The sequence below is a fragment of the Terrapene carolina genome, unplaced genomic scaffold, assembly GCF_002925995.2.
Source record: "Terrapene carolina triunguis isolate 2854851 unplaced genomic scaffold, T_m_triunguis-2.0 Scaffold430, whole genome shotgun sequence".
Taxonomy (NCBI): Eukaryota; Metazoa; Chordata; order Testudines; family Emydidae; genus Terrapene; species Terrapene triunguis.
This window is the reverse complement of record NW_020664781.1, coordinates 277892-297445: the sequence shown is the minus strand read 5'-3', so window position 1 is coordinate 297445 and position 19554 is coordinate 277892. Positions and strand designations below refer to the sequence as shown.

The following is a 19554-nucleotide window of genomic DNA, read 5'->3' as shown; positions in this document are numbered from 1 at the left end:
GGGGAGGGATGCAGTGAGGGGGATGGGGTGCGGGGGGTTGGGACAGGGAGGGATGCAGTGAGGGGGGTGCGGGGGGGCACTTAGGTTTAGGGTTAGGGCACTGCTAGGTTTCTGGCTTACTAGCTGTTTGCTGTGTCCTTGTCCTTCTCATGTAGACGGACAATGGGTGAAAGATACCATAGCCTGTGACACAAACGCTGGTGACTCCTCTTTCTTTCTTCAGTGCTGTGTGGGGAATTAGGCTTTCAGAACTTCTCATTTAAGCAGATGATTGTCTTCCAGGCAGGACTTAGGGGCCAAACCGTGATAAAATCGGATGCCGACAAATCAAGTATAAACCACTGGATTTATTAGGGGCTTTGCAAATCTTATTTTAAAGCCATGTCAGATGGATGTGATGTATACAAAGTTGTGCTGCACTATTCCAGATCATCTAAATGACCTTGTAAGCTATCTGATACCATCTGTTGGCAGCATGTACATCTAATCGCTCGTCTCAGAGGGTCCCTTGGACAGCCATATTACACTGATTCCAATCTTCGCCCTTCTGCTTTCCCTGCTTACGGGTTTCTTTTGGAGATGGAGCCAGAGAGCCCCCACCCATGCAGATACTGGGGTGACTAACTGACTTCCCGCGGGACGTTCCTTCGGCCACAGGGGGACCTGGAACTATGTAACACAGGCAAATGAAGACATGAGGAATCCAGCCTGATGCCCCAGCTAACCAAGTCGGCTGTGCCAAACAGAGGGTTTTCTCAAGCTTGTTAACGCATTTAAAATAAGCAGATTAACTCGAACAGGGTTTCTGGATGCACCTGACTGGTTACTGTCTAGAAAACCGTACGTTGATGATCATTGCCCTTGGGAATGCGAGCTCGTGAGAGGAGAGCCTCGCTAAACGCCGAATAAACCCCAAATTGAGGCAACATTCAGCCCAAATGGCCACGTTTTTCCTAGTTCTGGGGTGAAAGCATGATGGACGCAGAGCCTTTCAGATGTTTCCTGCTTGAAACCATGAATTTCATCTCTTGCTCCCAAAACCTAACTCGGTGCCGGCCCAGAGTGTTCTATTGATTTGCTTGATACTTACGCTGCATTCAGCAAAGGCTTGGTAATGTAACGACTGCCATCTTGGTCATCACCAGAGATAGACCCTGAGAACTCCAGAGCTACGCAAATCTGCCTCTACAGCTTGAGCCAAAGAACAAAGGCCTTAGCTGGGAGTTGTGGCAGCTTCACAGCCTGCGCAGACCAGGCGTGTGGGGGGGGGGCAAAGGAGGGGGAATTCATAACAAACACTGATTTGCGGGTTGCCATAGCATCAGAAAACCTTTCATCCGATGAAGCTTGAGTTTCAGGTTTGTATTGCATCCGGGTCTCCCCTTTAGGAAATGATCAGGAGACCCAACATGATGGAAACAGATACAGCTCTCTGATCCAGAGAGCATCCACCATCCGCTGGTGGAAACGGGACTGAGCAGAGGGTAACTGAACATGGAGTATTCTAGCTATCCTACCAGGCGAGAGCTGGACGATTCAACTGCACTTAGGGACTGTCCCATGGAGCAGATATACACAGCAGCCGAAAGCAGGCACCATAATGGAAACAAGACTCAGGCACGAACACGTAAACAAGCTATCATGTTTAATGGGGCTATCCTGTATATTAAAAGAAAATCATTCAATAAATAACCAGGAGGAGCATTGGGAGAGACCTTCCCCAGAGTAGGGTCCTTTACCTCTTCACAAAGCACTGAGGATTTTCTTTATAATATTAATTCTTGTCCTACTTAAGGACCCTAATGGTGAAAATTTGGCAAACCCAGTGGTTTTAATGGCTCATTCTTGGCCAATCCAGCCAAATGGGGGACCTGGAGTTGACTGTTTAGACCTGGATTAGACCATAAGAATGTCCATACTGGGTCAGACCAATGGTCCATCTAGCCCACTATCCTGCCTTTTGATGGTGGCTGGTGCCAGGTGCTTCAGATGGAATGAACAGAACAGGGCAATTTCAAGTCACCCTTCCCCTGTCATCCTGTCCCACCTTCTGGCAGTTGGAGGTTTATGGAAACCCACAGCATGAGATTGCATCCCTGACCATCTTGGCTAATAGCCATTGATAGACCTGTCCTCCATGAACTTAGCTAATTCTTTTTTGAACCCAGTTACACTTTTGGCCTTCACAACATCCTGTAGCAATGAGTTCCATAGGTTGACTGTGTGTTGTGTGAAGAAATACTTCCTTTTATTTGTGTTAAACCTGCTGCCTCTAAATTTCATTGGGTGTCTCCTGGTTCTTGTGTTATGCAAAGGAGCAAATAACACTTCCTTATTCACTTTCTCCACACCAGTCAAAATTTTATAGACCTCTATAATATCCCCGCTTAGTTGTCTTCTTTCTAAGCTGAAGAAACCCAGTCTTTTTAATCTCTCATTGTATGGAAACTATTTCATCTCATCACTAATCACTTTTTTTGTGTGCCTGTCTTTGCACCTCTTCTAATTACAATGTCTTTTTTGAGATGGGGCGGCCAGAACTACATGCAATATTCAAGGTGTGGGCGAACCACGGATTTATATAGTGGCATTATATTTTCTGTCTTATTATCTATCCTTTTCCTAATGGGTCCTAACATTGTTAGCTTTTTTTGACTGCAGCTGCACATTGAGTGGATGTTTACAGAGAACTTTCCACAATGACTCCAAGATCTCTTTCTTGAGTGGTAACAGCTCATTTAGACCCCATAATTTTGTATGTATAGTTGGGATTATGTTTTCCAGTGTGCATTACTTTGCATTTACCAACACTGAATTTCATCTGCCATTTTGTTGCCCAGTCACCAAGTTTTGTGAGATCCCTTTTTAACACTTCTCGGGCAGCTTTGGACTTAAGTATCTTGAGTAATTTTGTATCATCTGCAAATGTTGCCATTTCACTCTTTACCCCTTTTTCCAGATAATTTCTGAATATGTTGAATAGAACTGTATCCACCAGATCACCTTTGGCCACATGTTTGACCCCCTCAAAGAATTCTAATAGATTGGTGAGGCATGATTTCCCTTTTCAAAAGTCCTATTGACTCTTCCCCAACAAATCACGTTTATCTATGTCTTATAATTTTGTTCTTTACGATAGTTTCAACCAATTTGCCCACTACTGAAGTTAGACTTACCAGCCTGTAATTGCCTCTGGATTGCCTCTGGAGCCTTTTTATAAAATCACTGTCACATTAACTATCCTTCAATCATCTGGTACAGAGGCAGATTTAAGTGATAGGTTACATACCACAGTTAATAGTTCCACAATTTCATATCTGAGTTCTTTCAGGACTCTTGGGTGAATCCCATCTTGTCCTTGTGACTTATTACTGTTTAATTTATCAATTTGTTCCCAAACCTCCTCTAGAGACACCTCAATCTGGGACAGTTCCTCAGATTTGTCACCTAAAAGGAATGGCTCAGCTATGGGAATCCCCCTCACATCCTTTGCAGTGAAGACAGATGGAAAGAATTCATTTAGCTTCTCCGCAATGGCCTTATCGTCCTTGAGTGCTCCTTTAGAACCTCGATCATCCAGGGGCCCCACTGACTGTCTGGCCACCGTCCTGCTTCTGATGTACTTACATTTTTTTTATTTCTGTTAGTTTTTGTGTCCTTTGCTAGTTGCTCCTCAGGTTCTTTCTTGGCCTGTCTTATTAGACTTTTACTTGCCAAAGTTTATGCTCCTTTCTATTTTCCTCAGTAGGATTTGACTTCACATTTTTAAAGGCTGCATTTTTGCCTTTAACTGCCTCTTTTTCTCTACTGGTTAGTCATGGTGGCATTTTTTGGTCCTCTTGCTGATTTTCATTTGTTTGTTTTGTTTTTAATTTGGAATATACCTTTAATTTGAGCCTCTATTGAGGTGTTATTAAATAGTCTTCATGCAGTTTGCAAGCGTTTCACCCTTATGACTGTTCCTTTTCATTCTAATTTCCATTAATTAGTTTCCTCTTTGTTTTGACGTTAAATGCTACTGGAGTGGGTTTGTTATGCATTTCCCACATACAAGAACGTTAAATTTAATTACATTATGGTCGCTATTATCGAGTGGCTCAGATAAATTCACCACTTGGACCAGATTCTTTGCTCCACACAGGACTAAATCAAGAATTGCCTCCCCCCTTGTGGGTTCCAGGACAAGCTGCAGAGGGGTGTAGAGATATAGAGTAAATTGTGGGTCTTGCTGTGCCCACCTCCAGAGCTAGAGGACCACAGTGGCTTCATTAGCTATGCTCCTTGTTGGTCATTCTAAAGCATCCATGACAAACGGGGCAGTGAATGATCACTGATGGCCAAAGAGGCTAAAATCTATTAAAGAATTGTTACCAAAGTGCTGCTCCTAAAACTGGATACTATGTCCCGCCCCTCTGCCCGGCGACGCCAGAGATCACATCTCATCACCGCACAGTGCATGTCCTGACCCATGACCTAGAGACAGCTATCCCAGAAATCACATCCCAACCCACCACCCCACAGACCATGTTCCTTCCCCCCGCCCCAGAAACCATGGGCAGAGATCATATCCTCTTGTGCCATCCCAGAGAACGTGTCTCATCCATCAGAGAAGGCCCCATACCACCACCCTAAAACCCAGAGACCACGGCCCATGTTACCAATGCAGTGGTTACAGTCTTGGAGTGCCACCATCCTGGAGACTTTAGACATTCTGCTTTGGTGGAATTATAGCACTGATTCCCCGAATCCAAAGGTGAGCATTTTTAACACTTTAAGAGTAGTCTAAATTCACCAATAAAAAGCAAACATTCCTAGAGGTTTTAACTGGAAGTGAACTGAAACCACACTGAAAATAAAAGGCCTTGTACCCCATGTCGTCAGCCTGGGAGCCACTGCCTTTGTATTTTGGCCTCTCTTAAACACAAGCAGCGTTGAGGAAAGGTGAAATTACGACAATGCTTTGTCCTGCCTCTCATTCCCTTTGTGTTTGTCTCTTCTCCTACCAGCTCACCGTCTACCTTGGGAAGAGGGACTTTGTCGACCACATAGATGTTGTGGATCCTGTTGGTAAGTCAGCGTTCGGTTTGGCTTAGTGCAATGTAACAGGGGCTTGGTTGAATTCGCAGGGCAGACATGATGTTACTAGAAAACGCTGCGTGCTGGTAGAAGGTACTTTTGCTTTGTATTAACTCCAAGTACAGCACGTCCAGAACTTTGTTCTTTCGTAACAGGTTTGCTGTACGTTCCAATTAGACATTGGATTTAGAGGTTTTCCACAGGAGCATGTTCCCTCTGCTGCTAATGGGGTTTGTTCCAATGCCAATTTTAAGCATGAGGAGAGAATGTTCTCTCCTCTAACTGCTAAATGACTGGATTCTACGCTCCTGAGATCTAGCCGTATTGTTACGATAGCACCCAGGGGCTCAGGATAATGGCCCCATTGGGCAGGATGGTAGCAGGCAGTTCATGCCTCAGAGAACTCACATGATGATGTAAAGGCCAGATGCAAGTGGGTGTAGGTACTGGAAGGGGGATCAGGGTCAGGTTAATAAGAACGTGCTGGCCAGGCATAGTGTCAGGTCGATTAAGTACTATTATTAAACACTTGGATTGCCATAAATAATAAGATCCATAAAACAATACAGTAGATAGGAGCAATCTCAGCTGGCTAGAGGCTTCACAAGAGGGTCTTCAGAGGGGTTTGGAAGGAGACAGGACTAGTTCTAGCCATAACGATGCAGACCCCTAGTGTGGACATGCAGTGCCCGCATAAAGAGGGACCTGTAGCTCATGGAGTATACGTCCCCTTTGACCCCGCGTCAGTGTATCAGCGGCCTGGGTTTCCGTCGCTGTGGCTGTATTGTTGTGGCCGCTCAGGCTGCACACAAGCCCCCAGTGACCAGGCGTGCTCTCGCTTGTCAAAATCGGTGGCAAAACTCCCCATTCCTGTGGTGTCTGCAGGACTGGGCCATCGGTCAGTGCCAAAGCGTGCTTCTGACCCAAACTCGGCAGGCAGAGACACCCCGGTTTGGCGAACGCTTCCTTTTGAACTCCCCTCCGGTTGGGAATGAGCTGGTTTCTGTGTGTCTAGGCCATGCATGTGCCAGGATAACAGTCGCACTAGCTCGGGGGGGGAGGGTTATTTTTGTTTCAGGCGTGAAATTCCGAACGCGGGTTCTGATTTAATAAGAGGAGTTCTGGCTGTACATCCCCTGCAGCCTAGTGTCCCCTTTGGAAAACAACAACAACGTTTTGGGTGCAGTGACTATTTTTTAGGAGGATCCCGTGAGGGCTTGTCGTGTGTGCAGCTCACGTGCATGCAGCGCACTGTCGGGATTACAACACAGCACACAGCCCCCGGGGCTGAAGTGAGCTCCTGGGAGGGTTTGACACACTGGGATTCTGATTTGTGGAGAGGGAACTAGTCCAGCTCCGTTCCCAGCCGAGGTCCCGGGTTACACTGGGAGATCATTTCCCAGGATTTTACTTCATATTATTTATTATTTGTAGTGAAGTTGCACCCAGAAGCCCCAGCTGAATCATAGAATCATAGAATATCAGGGTTGGAAGGGACCTCAGGAGGTATCTAGTCCAACCCCCTGCTCAAAGCAGGACCAATCCCAACTAAATCATCCCAGCCAGGGCTTTGTCAAGCCAGGCCTTAAAAACCTCTAAGGAAGGAGAGTCCACCACTTCCCTAGGTAACCCATTCCAGTGCTTCACCACCCTCCTAGTGAAATAGTGTTTCCTAATATCCAACCTAGACCTCCCCCACTGCAACTTGAGACCATTGCTCCTTGTTCTGTCATCTGCCACCACTGAGAACAGCCTAGCTCCCTCCTCTTTGGAACCCCCCTTCAGATAGTTGAAGGCTGCTATCAAATCCCCCCTCACTCTTCTCTTCTGCAGACTAAATAACCCCAGTTCCCCCAGTCTCTCCTCATAAGTCATGTGCCCCAGCCCCCTAATCATTTTCATTGCCCTCCGCTGGACTCTCTCCAATTTGTCCACATCCCTTCTGTAGTGGGGGGCCCAAAACTGTACTCCAGATGTGGCCTCACCAGTGCCGAAGAGAGGGGAATAATCACTTCCCTCAATCTGCTGGCAATGCTCCTACTAATGCAGCCGAATATGCTATTGGCCTTCTTGGCAACAAGGGCACACTGCTGACTCATACCCAGCTTCTCACCCACTGAAATCCCCAGGTTGGAGATTGGAGACGCATTGTGCTAAGCACTAGACGCACACATAATAAGACAGCCCGTGCCCCAAAGAACTTAAAATTGAACCAGACCCCAGCCCTGTTATCCTCTCCAGTTCCCAGCTTGGGGACTGAGCGCAGACAGATCCAGGGACTTGCCCAAGGTCACACAGGGAGTTTGTGACAGCCGGCGATTGAACCCGCCTCCCCTGAGCTGATGCTACAAGTCCAGCCTTCCTTCTCATGCCCCTGGGTAACATTTTGAGCAGTGATTTAGGCACCTACATCTTTTGAAAGACCACATAGTCACTTTTGAAAATATTCCCCCTGCTGCTGCTCTCTCTCACTTGTCTCTGTCTGGGCCTGATCCAAACCCCACTGACGTCCCTGGGAGCCTTTCCACTCCCTTCACTGGGCTTCGGGCTCTCTGAGAATGGGAGGCAGCAATTGAGAGACTAACTGTAAAAGTGCCAGTCAGGGAGGAGTGGCTGGCTTGGGATTGCAAATCCGGCTCAGCCCAGCAGTAACCAAAAACTGTTACTGGCTGAGGGCAATTAAGAACATAACAGCCAGACTGGGTCAGACCAAAGGTCCATCCAGCCCAGTATCCTGTCTTCCCACAGTGGCCAATGCCAGGTGCCCCAGAGGGAATGAACAGTACAGGGAATCATCAAGTGATCCATCCCCTGTCGCCCATTCCCAGCTTCTGGCAAACAGAGGCCCAGGACACCATCCCTGCCCATCCTGGCTAATAGCCATTGATGGACCGGTCCTCCATGAAATTATCTAGTTCTTTTTTGAACCCTGTTAGTGTCTTGGCTTTCACAACATCCTCTGGCAAGGAGTTCCACAGGTTGACTGTGGAATTTCGTAATTCCCCTGTCATAAGAATTTTGCATTACAAAACCCAGCCCATAGTGGTACAGGATGGGGTGGTTCAGAGAGTCTGAACTAGAGCGACCACCGAGGGAATATTTCCATCAAGGAAATAATAGGCAACAGTTTGGAATTGGCCTGACTGAGGGCTGAGTAGGCAGAGAGCCGGGAGCAGTGGTCTCTTGCTATGTGGCTGAGGTGCAACAGGGCCTGGAATATTGTGTTTGGACCCTGGTACCAGGTTGGCAGAACTATATTGCCAAACAGGTGGGCGTGCAGAGAAGAGCAACAGAAAGGATCAGGAGAAAGGAGGTCTCCATTTATAAGGAGGTGCCGTAGGGTGACTGGCCCCTTGAAGGGGAAATGGGGCCAGCCCTACCTGTCCCATAATTAGTGGCCTCCCAGCTTAAGTGGGCAGGACTAATAGGTTCTGATGACAGCCTGTAAAACACCTGAGCAGAAAGACTTAAGGGAGCCCAGAAGACAAGCGGAAGAGGAGCCCAAGTGGGCAAAAGACCTTATTGTTTGTTCGGACTTCGGTTACCCCGAAAGGGGACTGGACTCGGAGCTGTCCAGCTGGTGGGGTGAGCCGCATGAATCCCTGAGAGATGGAGCACCCTAGTGATGGGGAAACTGAGGCAGGCTGCTGCAGAGCCACCCTAGGCCACAAGGGGGTGCTCGGCAGGTGGGTGCCCGGCCACGGGAGGACAGATTAAAAGAGCTGGAAATGTGCAGGTTGGCAAAGTGACCGCTAAGGTGGGGAAGCACAAGTGTCCAAAGACTTGAAGCCCGCGAACAGCAGGAAGAGGGGAGAATGACTGAGGGTGGTACCTGGAGGTAGAACTAAGCGGAGCAGGGTGAAATTAAGGCCCAGGTTCAGCAAAGCACTTAGACACCTGCTTGAAATAAATGGGACTTAAAGCACATGCTTAAAGTCAGGCACACACTTAAGTGGGTTGCTGCATCTTTAGAAAGGGAAGATTGTGGCTGAATATCAGGCAAAACCTTTGTGTGACGCTCCTCACCACTCCGTGCCCTTAGCGTGAAGGCGACTTTTCTGTGCCTGCCGTGGGTCAGCTCCCTGAAGCCACCAGCCTCTGGCAGCACAAGCCCTGCCTGCCAGGCCCCCGCAGAACTCGCCCTCTCTGAACCGGGCAATGAATGGCACACGCCAACGCCCGCGGCCTCGGAGCGTTCCCTGCAGTGCCCAGCCCCTTCTCACTGGACACTCACAGCTGCCAGGCCGGCTGTTCCCAAAGGAACAGGACATGCCAGCTTGTCAGATTCAACCCGGGACCAGCACTTTGCTCCACACCCCACAGCCCTGAGCTAGATGCAGAGTGAAAACAAGAATAAGTTTATTGTCAAAGACCGGAGGTTCAGGCGCTAGTGTATGAGGATGTTGGAAACCAATGGTTACATCTCAAAGAAAAACATGCTTTCTAGAGACTAAACTTAACTAGCCGGTTACCCTCCTGTCGAAAGACATTTGCTCCTCAAGAGTCCTCTTCGGCGTTTTCAACCAAGGCTGGCTGAGACGGGTTTCATGAATGCAAACGCACCGTGCCTTTACTTCCGAGGTGCTGGATCAAGGGGTGTCCTCTTTGCCTTCTAGAAATCCCCCCCAAGTTCGTTGCCTTTACTCAGACACAGGATAACCTCACGTGGCTCGTTTCTTTTTCTCTGTGCTCCTTCCCTGTGGACTTCACATCTCTTTGTTAACATTTGACTTTGTATCTAAACAGGCATCCACTAAAAACACTGTGCTTACTGTGCTTATTTTAAATCCCGGCCAAGAGAGAGACATTTCTGGAGGAAACCCTGTTTTTTCACCTGTGCTAGTGACTAATACTTTGATACAGACTCTAAACATGTGTTTTCAGGATAGATACATAGCTCTTTACACAGTAAAGTCAGAGTCAAGTTACACTGTTTGTCTTGAGACGCTTCCCGTCCCGTCACCAATACCCGGGAACGTGCACTAGAGTCAATTTCTAATTATCGTTATTATTTTTATTATGCACTTAGCTTCCCCGCATTAATTACACAGAGTAGCAGAGAGCATTGCTTCTCCATTCTCTCTCCTCTTGCACGTGGTGGCTTTTTTAATATTTAATTACAGTCCTGCCTTTGATTACTTTAGCTAGGGAAAAAAAGCCCTTTTCAAATTGCTAATTTCTCCTCCCTGGGAAGTCGTAAACCTGACTCATCCACGCGTCGAATCTAACATAGCTTAATCCAATTTAATGTTTGCTGATACACATTCTTTTGCTTTGGTTTCATGTAGCTTCCCCCTACCCTTCCCCCCAGCAAACTAATTAATTTCAGCACATAGCTGTCCTTATTAGTCACAGATCGGAGCACAGGGTCTTCGCAGACTGACATGTTTGTTTGCTTTTATTCGTGTGCGTTGCAACACTTTCCTAGAATGGGTAGTGCCAGATTGATAGCTCGGAGGTACTCCACAGCATCTCCTGGCGGTGGGCATCAGCCGTTCCCTGCCGTGTCCATCGTCACCTCCTCCGTCAGCACCATAAACACTCATAGGACTTTACAGACAGGCCAGGCTATGATCCTGCCCCAAGGAGTTTGCCATCCTGCTGGGTAAAGTGCTTAGCACACCTGGGTGAAGCTGCTCGAAGCAGCAAGCCCTATGGCTGAGATTTCTGATGACAATGGGGAAGGGAGGGGGGCAGGAATAGTTTTCATCAAACTGTTCAGCAGAAAAAATGGACTTTTCATCGAAAACCCGAAAACACTCCGGTGGTTGGTGGTTTGATAAAAAATCAAACCTCTAGGAAAGAAAACAGGCGCTCCCTGCGCAAGGCAAGCCCAGTTTCCCAGCCAGAAAGGTACAATGGAATGTCTTGACCAGCCCTAGCACCAGCTGAGATCAGGGCCCCTTTGAACTGGGCACTGCACAGATACCGAGTGGGAGACCGCCCCTGTTCCCATGGAGCTTGCCGGCTAGGCAGACAAAATGGACAGAGGGTGGGAGAAAAGAAGGATCCCGGTCACTGGTTTACAGCTGGGAAATTGAGGCACAGAGCGATGAAGGGGCCTGCTCAGGGTCTCACCCAGGGAGTTTGTGGCAGAGCTGGGAACGCTCTCCTGAGTCCCAGTGCACTTTCGGCTCGTAGGCTTGGGCCCTGTGTGGAGATAAGGCACACCAAGGGCTGGTGACAAGTGACCCTGGTGGGTTCTGCGATTCCAGCTCTCGCGGGAAGAGACGCAGAGGAGACGAGCTTGGCTAGCTGTGTGGCTCAGGAGAGGTTTCGAGGGAGGAATGACGAGCGCAGAGAGGGACAGGGCCAAACCCCCAGCTGGGGATGTTCGGAGGACACCACCACCTTCCCCAAACCACAACCAGCAAGCAGACGCCGTCACGCTGGGAATCTGTCCCAGAACTGGAGGGGAAGGTCTCTCTGGGTTGTGTCCCTAAACCCTCCTCCCAATCCAGCCTGCTTGTCCTCACCATCCTGGCATGGCACAGATCGGTCCTGCCTACATCTCACACCGGGTTTCTTCCCAGGCTCCTGCCCTCCTTTAGTGTCCTGCCCCCGCCTTCATCCCCAGCAGTGCTTTGTTAGGAGTGATTTAAGGAAGGGGCAACCGATTTACAGAGGAGACAAGGCAGGGTTTGGGTGCAGCGTGTTAACCCGGGGAACCTGCTGCCGCTGAGTACTAATGAGACGATCGTAGGAGCCAAACAGCCTGCATGGGTCCTGGGTTCTCTAGGGCTGGCTCTCTAGTCTAGCAGAGAGGGTGCGACCGTTTAACAGCGATTAACCACTGGAGCAAATCCCCAAGGGAAGGGCTAGATTCTCCGTCTCTTGACGCCTTCAGATCCAGACTGGCTGCCTGTCTGGGAGCTGCTTTAGTCCAGCCCAAGTGACTGGGCCCAAGGCAGAGGGAACTGGGTGAAATCCTCTGGCCTGTGCTCCGCAGGCGGTCAGACGAGAGGATCTAATGGTCCCTCTGGCCTTGGGATTGGTGGACGATGATTTGACAGTGTTCTAAGTTAGCCGGGGTCAAAATGAGGAGGGCACAAACGGATCAGCTGCAGGGCTGAGGGAGAAAGCCTTCCCGTTGCACCTGTGCGGTGTTGTGTAGCTAGTGCATATCTAGGACTGTTGTCCCAGGGCCTGATCCAAAGCCCGCTGAGGCCAGCAGGAGTGTTTCCTCCCTTTAGACCAGGCCTGCAGAAGGGACACCAGGCCTGGATGGGCTCTTGTTCTGCTATGGCCAACCCTTCCCCCTCCAACCCTGCATTCTGCGGAGCTGTGAGGGCAGTTGGCTCATCTCTGCTGCTGGGAGGAGAGCAGTTGTCTGGTGGGTGGCCTCAGTTGGTTCGTTCACCAACGGGACTCAATTCTCTTTGGGCCAAGCGCTCGCAGCTCTCCGTGTTGTGCGGGTGGGAGGGTAACTTCCCCCCCGGCTGCGGAGCAGAAGCTCAGTACACAAAGCTTGCTCAAGACAACATTTGTCACCCAGCTTCCTAATGTCCATTGGCAGAGAGGAACCTTTTCTCTACTCCGGAGCCGCCCCTTTATTCACTTTGGTCCAGATCCTCAAGATATTTAGGCACCTCGCTGCCACTGATATCAATGGTAGGTGGGCACGTAAATACCTCTGGGGATCTGGGCTTTCCTGCTTAGTCCTTATGCACCCCACTGTTCAGTGTGTGTTACATGTCCCCCTTGCGGCTTGGTCCACAGAGGGTCTGACGCTGCTACGGGTCCCTCCCAAGGGCTTACAGTCCTTTGGCTCAAGCATTAGCCTCTCATGGTTCTCGCTCGGGAAGTCCCAAGTTCAGTCCTTGATGATGACCAAGGTGATGGTTGGTGCAAGCTCTCTTGGGTTTCCGTGGTAGCTCTGGCCTGTTTCAGAGCCCCAAGGCCTGGCCTGGTGTGTGTTTAACCATCAGTAAAGTTAGTGAGAGCAAGGAGAGGGTAAACGCCCTCGAGCTCATGAGGGTCATGTAGAGGGACGTTTTTCCTGGAGTATTCGCTATAAAGGGGGTTGGGCATGTAAATCGCGGTGCCTCCGTCACACGGGCTGTCCAGCCGGCTGGTTCAAGGAGCCTCGCACAATGGTAGAATTGGCAGAACCCTGGGAAGCTCAAGAAACAGCCCTGGTACAACTCACAATGGGAGCTGCCTCTGGAGAGCAGCCATCCTCCGTTTGGTCTGTTGCAGCCAATCCATGGCCCGAAGAAACGGGCTTGAATCCACAGCCAAGAAAGAGGTGGGCCATAGTCTCCTAGACGAGCTACTGCAGAGAAACGCCTCTCGAGGCACTCGCCAGGGCTGGGTGTCAAAGGCTCCTTGGTTCTAATCCCAGCTCTGACTTGTGAGACCTCTGGCAAGTCACTGAAGCCCACATCCTCAAAAGTATTTAGGCTCCTAACTCCCAAAGAAATCAATGGGAGTTAGGCACCTAAATACCACTGAAGATCTGGGCCTTAAAAAAATCTCCCTGTGCCTCAGTTCCCCAATCTGCAAAGTGAGAATAATACTGCCCGTCCTCACAGCCTGTGAGGCCTAATGCTTGTAAAGCCCTTGTGGATCACTAGATCTGGTTCTGGTGGGGTGGAGAGAGTTGGACCGAAGGGGAATGAGCTGAATCAGAGACGGGGCCCATGTGGGAGAGAGGGGGCATGACAGAGATGGATGGAGATGGTGCGTGAGGCCGGTGGGGAACAGGCAGACCCATCCTTTCATAATCTGTAGGACGAGCTGTTGTGGGACACCAGGGAATTGTGTTTACGGGACATACCTGAGATATCTCCCCTCCCTCCCCCCCACCCCGGGCCCCAATGCAAGGGAGACCAGTTCGTGCTCTGAGTTTCCTTCCTAATTCTGCCTGTCTTCTCTTTCAGATGGCGTCGTGTTGGTTGATCCAGAGTACTTAAAAGAAAGGAAAGGTAACTGCTTAGCCCTTTGGTTCCAGCTGACTCTGCAGTGTTTAACTGGGGCTTCAAAACCCACATGGGGAAAACAGCCTCTCCCCTGTTCTGCCAGGGCATCCTAATGCGCTTTTCCAGTCCCCTTCTCCAAGCCCGCAGGTTACACTGGCCAGCAAGGAGCAGGAACCCCATTGAAAACGTGCTTGCTTTAAATGGCAACAGGAAAACACAGACACGGCTCCTAAATATCGCTGGGGGGTGCAGGTCGGTCAGTTATCTGCTGCGCCAAAGCAGGAACCAGGGATCTCCCGAGAGCAAGGAGAGCACCCGGTGCGCAGGGCTCATTCGGGATTAGCAGCCGAGTTCAGGACCTCTACTAGAAGAAATCACAGAGAATCTCAGCCTAGCAGAATAGGGGCGGGGGGGGGAGGGGATTGCCTCCAAATAACCAATCTCCGAAAGGTCCCATGTGGCGATGGGAGGAAACCTCAAGACTAGAATTCTGTTCTCTTAGGGGGTCTTGATTGTGAAGACCGGCGAGTACAAAGCATTTCATTCAGCTGGAAAACTGCGCCCTGGGTCACAGAAAAAGAAGGAGGCTGGTTTGGTTGTTAAGGCGCTTGACTAGAACTCAGGGGAGAACTGGGTTTGAGTCCCAGGTCTGCCAGGGACTTCCCCTGTGCTCCTGGACAAGTTACTCAACCTCTCACTTTCCTGTCTGTGAAACGGGGGTGTGCGATGGGGCACGCTCACCCTTGGAGCGCCCCCTTGCGTCTGTGTGTGTGTAATGTCACTGGTGTCCTTGGCCCTAGCGCCTCCTACAGGCTGCCTGCCTCTCACTGGTTCTTCTGGGGCTCGGCCCTCCGGCCAAGTCACAAAGTTCAGGGTAACCAAAAGAGCCAAATGAAAGTCCCGGCAAATCCGAATGATCCTTCCACCCCTTGGGGCTGTGGAAGTAGTTCTGTGTCCACCCCCCAACCCTGGCTCAGAGCTCCCTCCCACAGCAGCCTACCCTGCTCCCTGGGCTTTCTTTATGTAGGAGTGTCCTGCCTTGCTTGCTGTCTCTGCCTGGATCTTGCTGCCACAGGATTAATTCTGTCCCTGCAGCCTGCCTCGGTCTGCCTGCCCCAGGCCTGTCCCAGCCCTACCTGTACCAGATGAGCACCCCCTCTCCTCCCAAACGGGGGGGATTTCTTTAAAAGGGCTAAGAAAACTCCGTGTAAAGGAGGAACCGCAGGCAGCACGTTGGGTGCCCGTGGAAGACCCTGAAACAGGGTCGGGGGGTGGGGGTTGGACTCAAGGGAAGCAGCCGGGGAGTCAGCACTCTGCCCCAGAGCACAGAAATACAAAGGTAGCTCCGAACGGGCTGGGAGCTGAGCCCAGAGGGAGGGTTGACGAACCCAAGTGGATCAAAAGACCTTCTTGTTTGTTTGGACTTTTGCTCCCCAAAAGGGAACTGAACTTGGAGAGCTGAGCCCTATGAACCCCACAGGAGAGCCAGAAAGCCTTGCGGAGGAGGAAACTGAGGCAGGGAGTGCCTGCAGCACCACATTCAGCCAGCAGGGGGTGCTACAGGACAAGGGAGCGTATTTCCTTTTAACCCCCTTTTACGTGCCTTCTTAGCTTGCAAGCTCTCTGCAGTAGGGACTGTCTCTTACGACGTGCGTACAATGCCTAGCACTAGTCTGTTCTCTTCAGGTTCTTACACAGCGCGCCCATCTCCAGAGTATCTGAGCGCAGTGACTAGCACCTGGGGGTTTGTTCTTTCACCATTCGTGTTCCCGGATTGTGCGGGGTCCATTTTGTATTGCATGGCAGCTGGGCTCGGGGGTTTTGTGGGCAAAAGGCAAGGCCGACGCAGCACCCTCCGTCTTGAGCTCTCTAGCCATGACTGTAACGGAAACTCTAATTGTGCTGGAGCAGAGATACCGAGCACGCAGCTAGAGACAGTCCCTGCTCTGCAATCTACGAGAGACAAGAGCAGCAGAAGGGTGGGGATCTAATGTCCAAGCTAATGAACGAGGTGATGTTGGCCCAGCTTTGCCAGTGACATGTTTGACTGGGGAAGAGACTGATCTCAGGGGTCGAACTCATTCCGAACCCTCCTGCCTTCCACCGTCACCCGCACTCCGGCGCGGGACAGGGCGGCAGGAGAGTCTGTTATTTAGGCCTTCGGGCCTTGCTGCAGGCGGCAGGGCCGGTGAGACTGGAGACAGCCACCCGGATTTGGAGCGCAGCGGCTGGGTCCCCTCTCCCTAGTCTGAGTCATTTCTCCTGGGTGCTTGGTGTGATCGTGTCATTGTCTGTGTGTGGCTGTGGTACTGCGAGACATATAAGGCGACGGATGCAAACGCCCCTCGACTCGTGGAATTAAATCCAGGCTCCCACCCTCGTGTCTCGACTGCCAGCTCTGTCTGTTCCCCTCCTCATCCCCCCACCCCCGCACACACATGAAAGCATGTCTGCACCCAAATCTTTCATCAAACCCACGCAAACGTGCCATGCTAGTAGCTGCCCGTGGCCCTGACCCTCCTCTGTTACACCCGTGGGAATCAGGAGAACCATCCTCATTTATGGGCCTGCTCTTGTGGCTAGGCCAGTCAAGTAGGTGGCAGGAGATGTAGGCTCCAATCCCAGTTGTGCCACATGTTGCCTGTGGGCACTTGGGCAGAGCAACTTGTCTGCCAGTTGCCTGTCACTGATGCTAGCACTGGTGAGAGGGTTGTTGCTGATCTGTCCCATTTGATACCTTCTGTCCCCCGCAGTCTTTGTCACGCTGACGTGCGCCTTCCGCTACGGACGGGAGGATCTGGATGTGCTGGGATTGACCTTTCGGAAGGACTTGTTTGTGGCCAACATCCAGGCCTTCCCTCCGGTCCCTGAGGAGAAGAAACCCCTGACGCGACTCCAGGAGCGGCTGATTAAGAAGCTCGGCGAGCATGCCTACCCCTTCACTTTTGAGGTAGGAGTTTTTCCCATTTCATTCTCCTTTGTCCCCCTTCGTCTCTCATGCCCCTTGGGTGGTGCCTTCGTCCCAAGCCAAGGCAGGGCTGGACCAGATCGGAACTTGGATAAGATATCTCCATAGAAATGCCAGATCACGGCACGAAATGGTCCTGGCAACATGGTAGGTGGCGCTTTGCCACCTGTGCTGGAAAAAAAAATGGGACCACAAGTATCACCCGCAATGTGCTAGGAGCTGCACATATACAGGGAAGGTGCAAACTCCTACGATCAAAGGGCCTGATCCAGCAACAATGGGTCCTGAACCTGTCCATTAAGAGCTGCTTGTGCAGTCTAAGAACAACGGCTGTATTGAGCCCATACAGGTCTCTGGCCTGGGTTGTGCAGGAGGTCAGACTAGATGATCACAATGGTCCCTTCTGGCCTTGGACTCTATGAATCTATATTTACATTTTGGACCTTAAATTCTCCCAATAGTTTCAGTTGGATACAGGATTCATTTCCCCTTCTTGCCCCAAGCTGCTGGGCAAGGTTGCTGCTTGCTGTTTAAAGACTGTTGCTTTCCACCCCGGAGGTGCCTGCGTTTTGATGATGGTGTGAAGTGATCCCTTGATAATGCAGAATTTTTAATCTAAGTTTGTGGAGCGCTTGGCTGAGAGCCACTCTCTAAACGTCCATCTCCATCGTTATTATCAGCTCAGCAAGTTCAAACAGTTCCTCTGCACCGAGCTGTAATTGCTCTGAGCTAAATGAGCTCTCCCTGGTGTCTGGAATGCAAAAAGGAGCGGCTTGCTGGGTGGTTGGAAGATGTTGTCTAAAATGTAGAGAAGCAAAGAGGCCTGTCCTGCGACCTCCCATACTGATTAAAAGTAACCGACGAAAAGAAAAATATCCAATTATAATGGAGTGGTGTAACATCTGCTCCCGTTGCCTCCGCTACCTCCCCTGATCCTGGGCAGGCACTTTGCTGTACTGATCTGGGAGTCACAAGATCTGTCTCTATTCCTGCCTCTACCGCTGACCTGCTGGGTGACCACGAGCATGTCACATCGCCCCTCTGTGCCTCGGTTTCCCCTCCCATCCTTTGCCTATTTAGACAGCTCTTTGGGGCAGGGCGTATCTCTCACGACATGTATATACAGCATTGAGCACAATGGGGCCCAGATTTTGTCTTTTCCTGGAGCTCCCTGGTCATTCCTGGTTTGAGTCAGGTTGAAATCACACCCAGAAGAGCCTTTTCTGACGTAGGTCTTTTGATAAAGAATCACGCTAGAACAGCGTTTCGGCAATACTGCCCAGTTATAAACGTTACACAGAGCCCAGGGCCGTGCACAGGGCAATTACAGATTACAGCTCAATACCCCACCCACAAGTCATCCAGAATGAAACGGTTCTTTAAGCGCTCTCACTCGCGGATTTGACAAGACAATCAGGCATAAAGCCACGCCAGGCCGCAAATCTCCTAGATTGCTCATGCTTCTCTGTTTCTGGGTTTATATACTCTGTTTTCCCCTCTACCCTTTGACCAGCCCATGTGCGAACAGGCCAAACTGAACAGCGTTCAACCGGAGCAAGTCCCGGGCATCAGACTAGGGACACAAATAAATAAATAAATAAACGTCGTGCTCTATTAAAGCCCCACCCACAAACTGATGCCCCGCCCACCATCCCAGAATAGCGGCACATTTCTGCTTTACCAGCAGTGCTGGAAAACAAAAATGGGACCACAAGTATCACACGCAATGTGCTAGGAGCTGCACATATACAGTGAGATAGTTAACAGCGTTGATATTATGCTCATTTTGCATCAGAGCAAATGCCCCATTATAGTTTGTGCCAGTCGTCAGAGCTGCTGTTGCAGGCTCCCGATTCAGGAAGGCAGCGCTGCAGTGGGCCGCATAGGGAAAGCTTTCTTTGCAACCCTTAGAGCTAGGAACTGTTTGTAACATAACATTTTTAATTCTGCAGACACTGATGGGACCTTAAAAATACCCTGCAGCAGTGGGGTACTGCCTCACATTGGCTCAATACATCTAGTCTGGCCCAAGAGTGTTTCCTGCAGCATATTCTCCAGTGCTATGTTCAGTCTAGCTCAGAATTACTCAGTTGGTGAGGTTTCTGCCTCTTCCATGGGGAAACTATTCCACAATCAAATAGATCTCACAGCTTCCAGTAACCAGACAGACATCCCATTAGAGCCGCTAAAACATGCCCTGGTGTGAGAATCCTGCAGACACAACAGAGGAGAGGCAATCAGGGAAACTTTAATATAACCAGCAACCTCTTCTGCTCCCTGATCCAGGGGATAAGGAGGCTGTTGAGTGCCGCTAAATCAGGGGTGGGCAAACTTTTTGGCCCGAGGGCCACATCAGGCAATAGAAATTGTATGGCGGGCCATGAACGCTCACAACATTGGGGTTGGGGTGTGGGAGGGGGTGCGGGCTCCGGGGCGGGGCCAGAAATCAGGCGTTCAGTGTGTGGGAGGGGGCTCCGGGCTGGGTTGGGGGAGTCGGGTGGGGGGGTGAGGGTTCCGGCTGGGGGTGCGGGCTCTGGGGTGAGGCTGGGGATGAGGGGTTAGGGGTGCAGGAGGGTGCTCTGGGCTGGG

General features: G+C 50.6%; 1 protein-coding gene across 3 annotated transcripts in view; it reads left to right on the top strand.

Moving 5' to 3' along the window:
* LOC112106701 (beta-arrestin-1) overlaps window positions 1-19554 on the top strand; it is a 169024-nt gene that overhangs the window by 116164 nt on the left and 33306 nt on the right. For all 3 annotated transcript variants that reach the window (XM_024200090.3, XM_024200089.3, XM_024200091.2), the window contains 3 exons: window positions 5007-5067; window positions 13959-14003; window positions 16751-16947. In XM_024200090.3, coding sequence (XP_024055858.2) covers window positions 5007-5067; window positions 13959-14003; window positions 16751-16947 — 303 coding nt within the window. The remainder of the gene's footprint in view (window positions 1-5006; window positions 5068-13958; window positions 14004-16750; window positions 16948-19554) is intronic.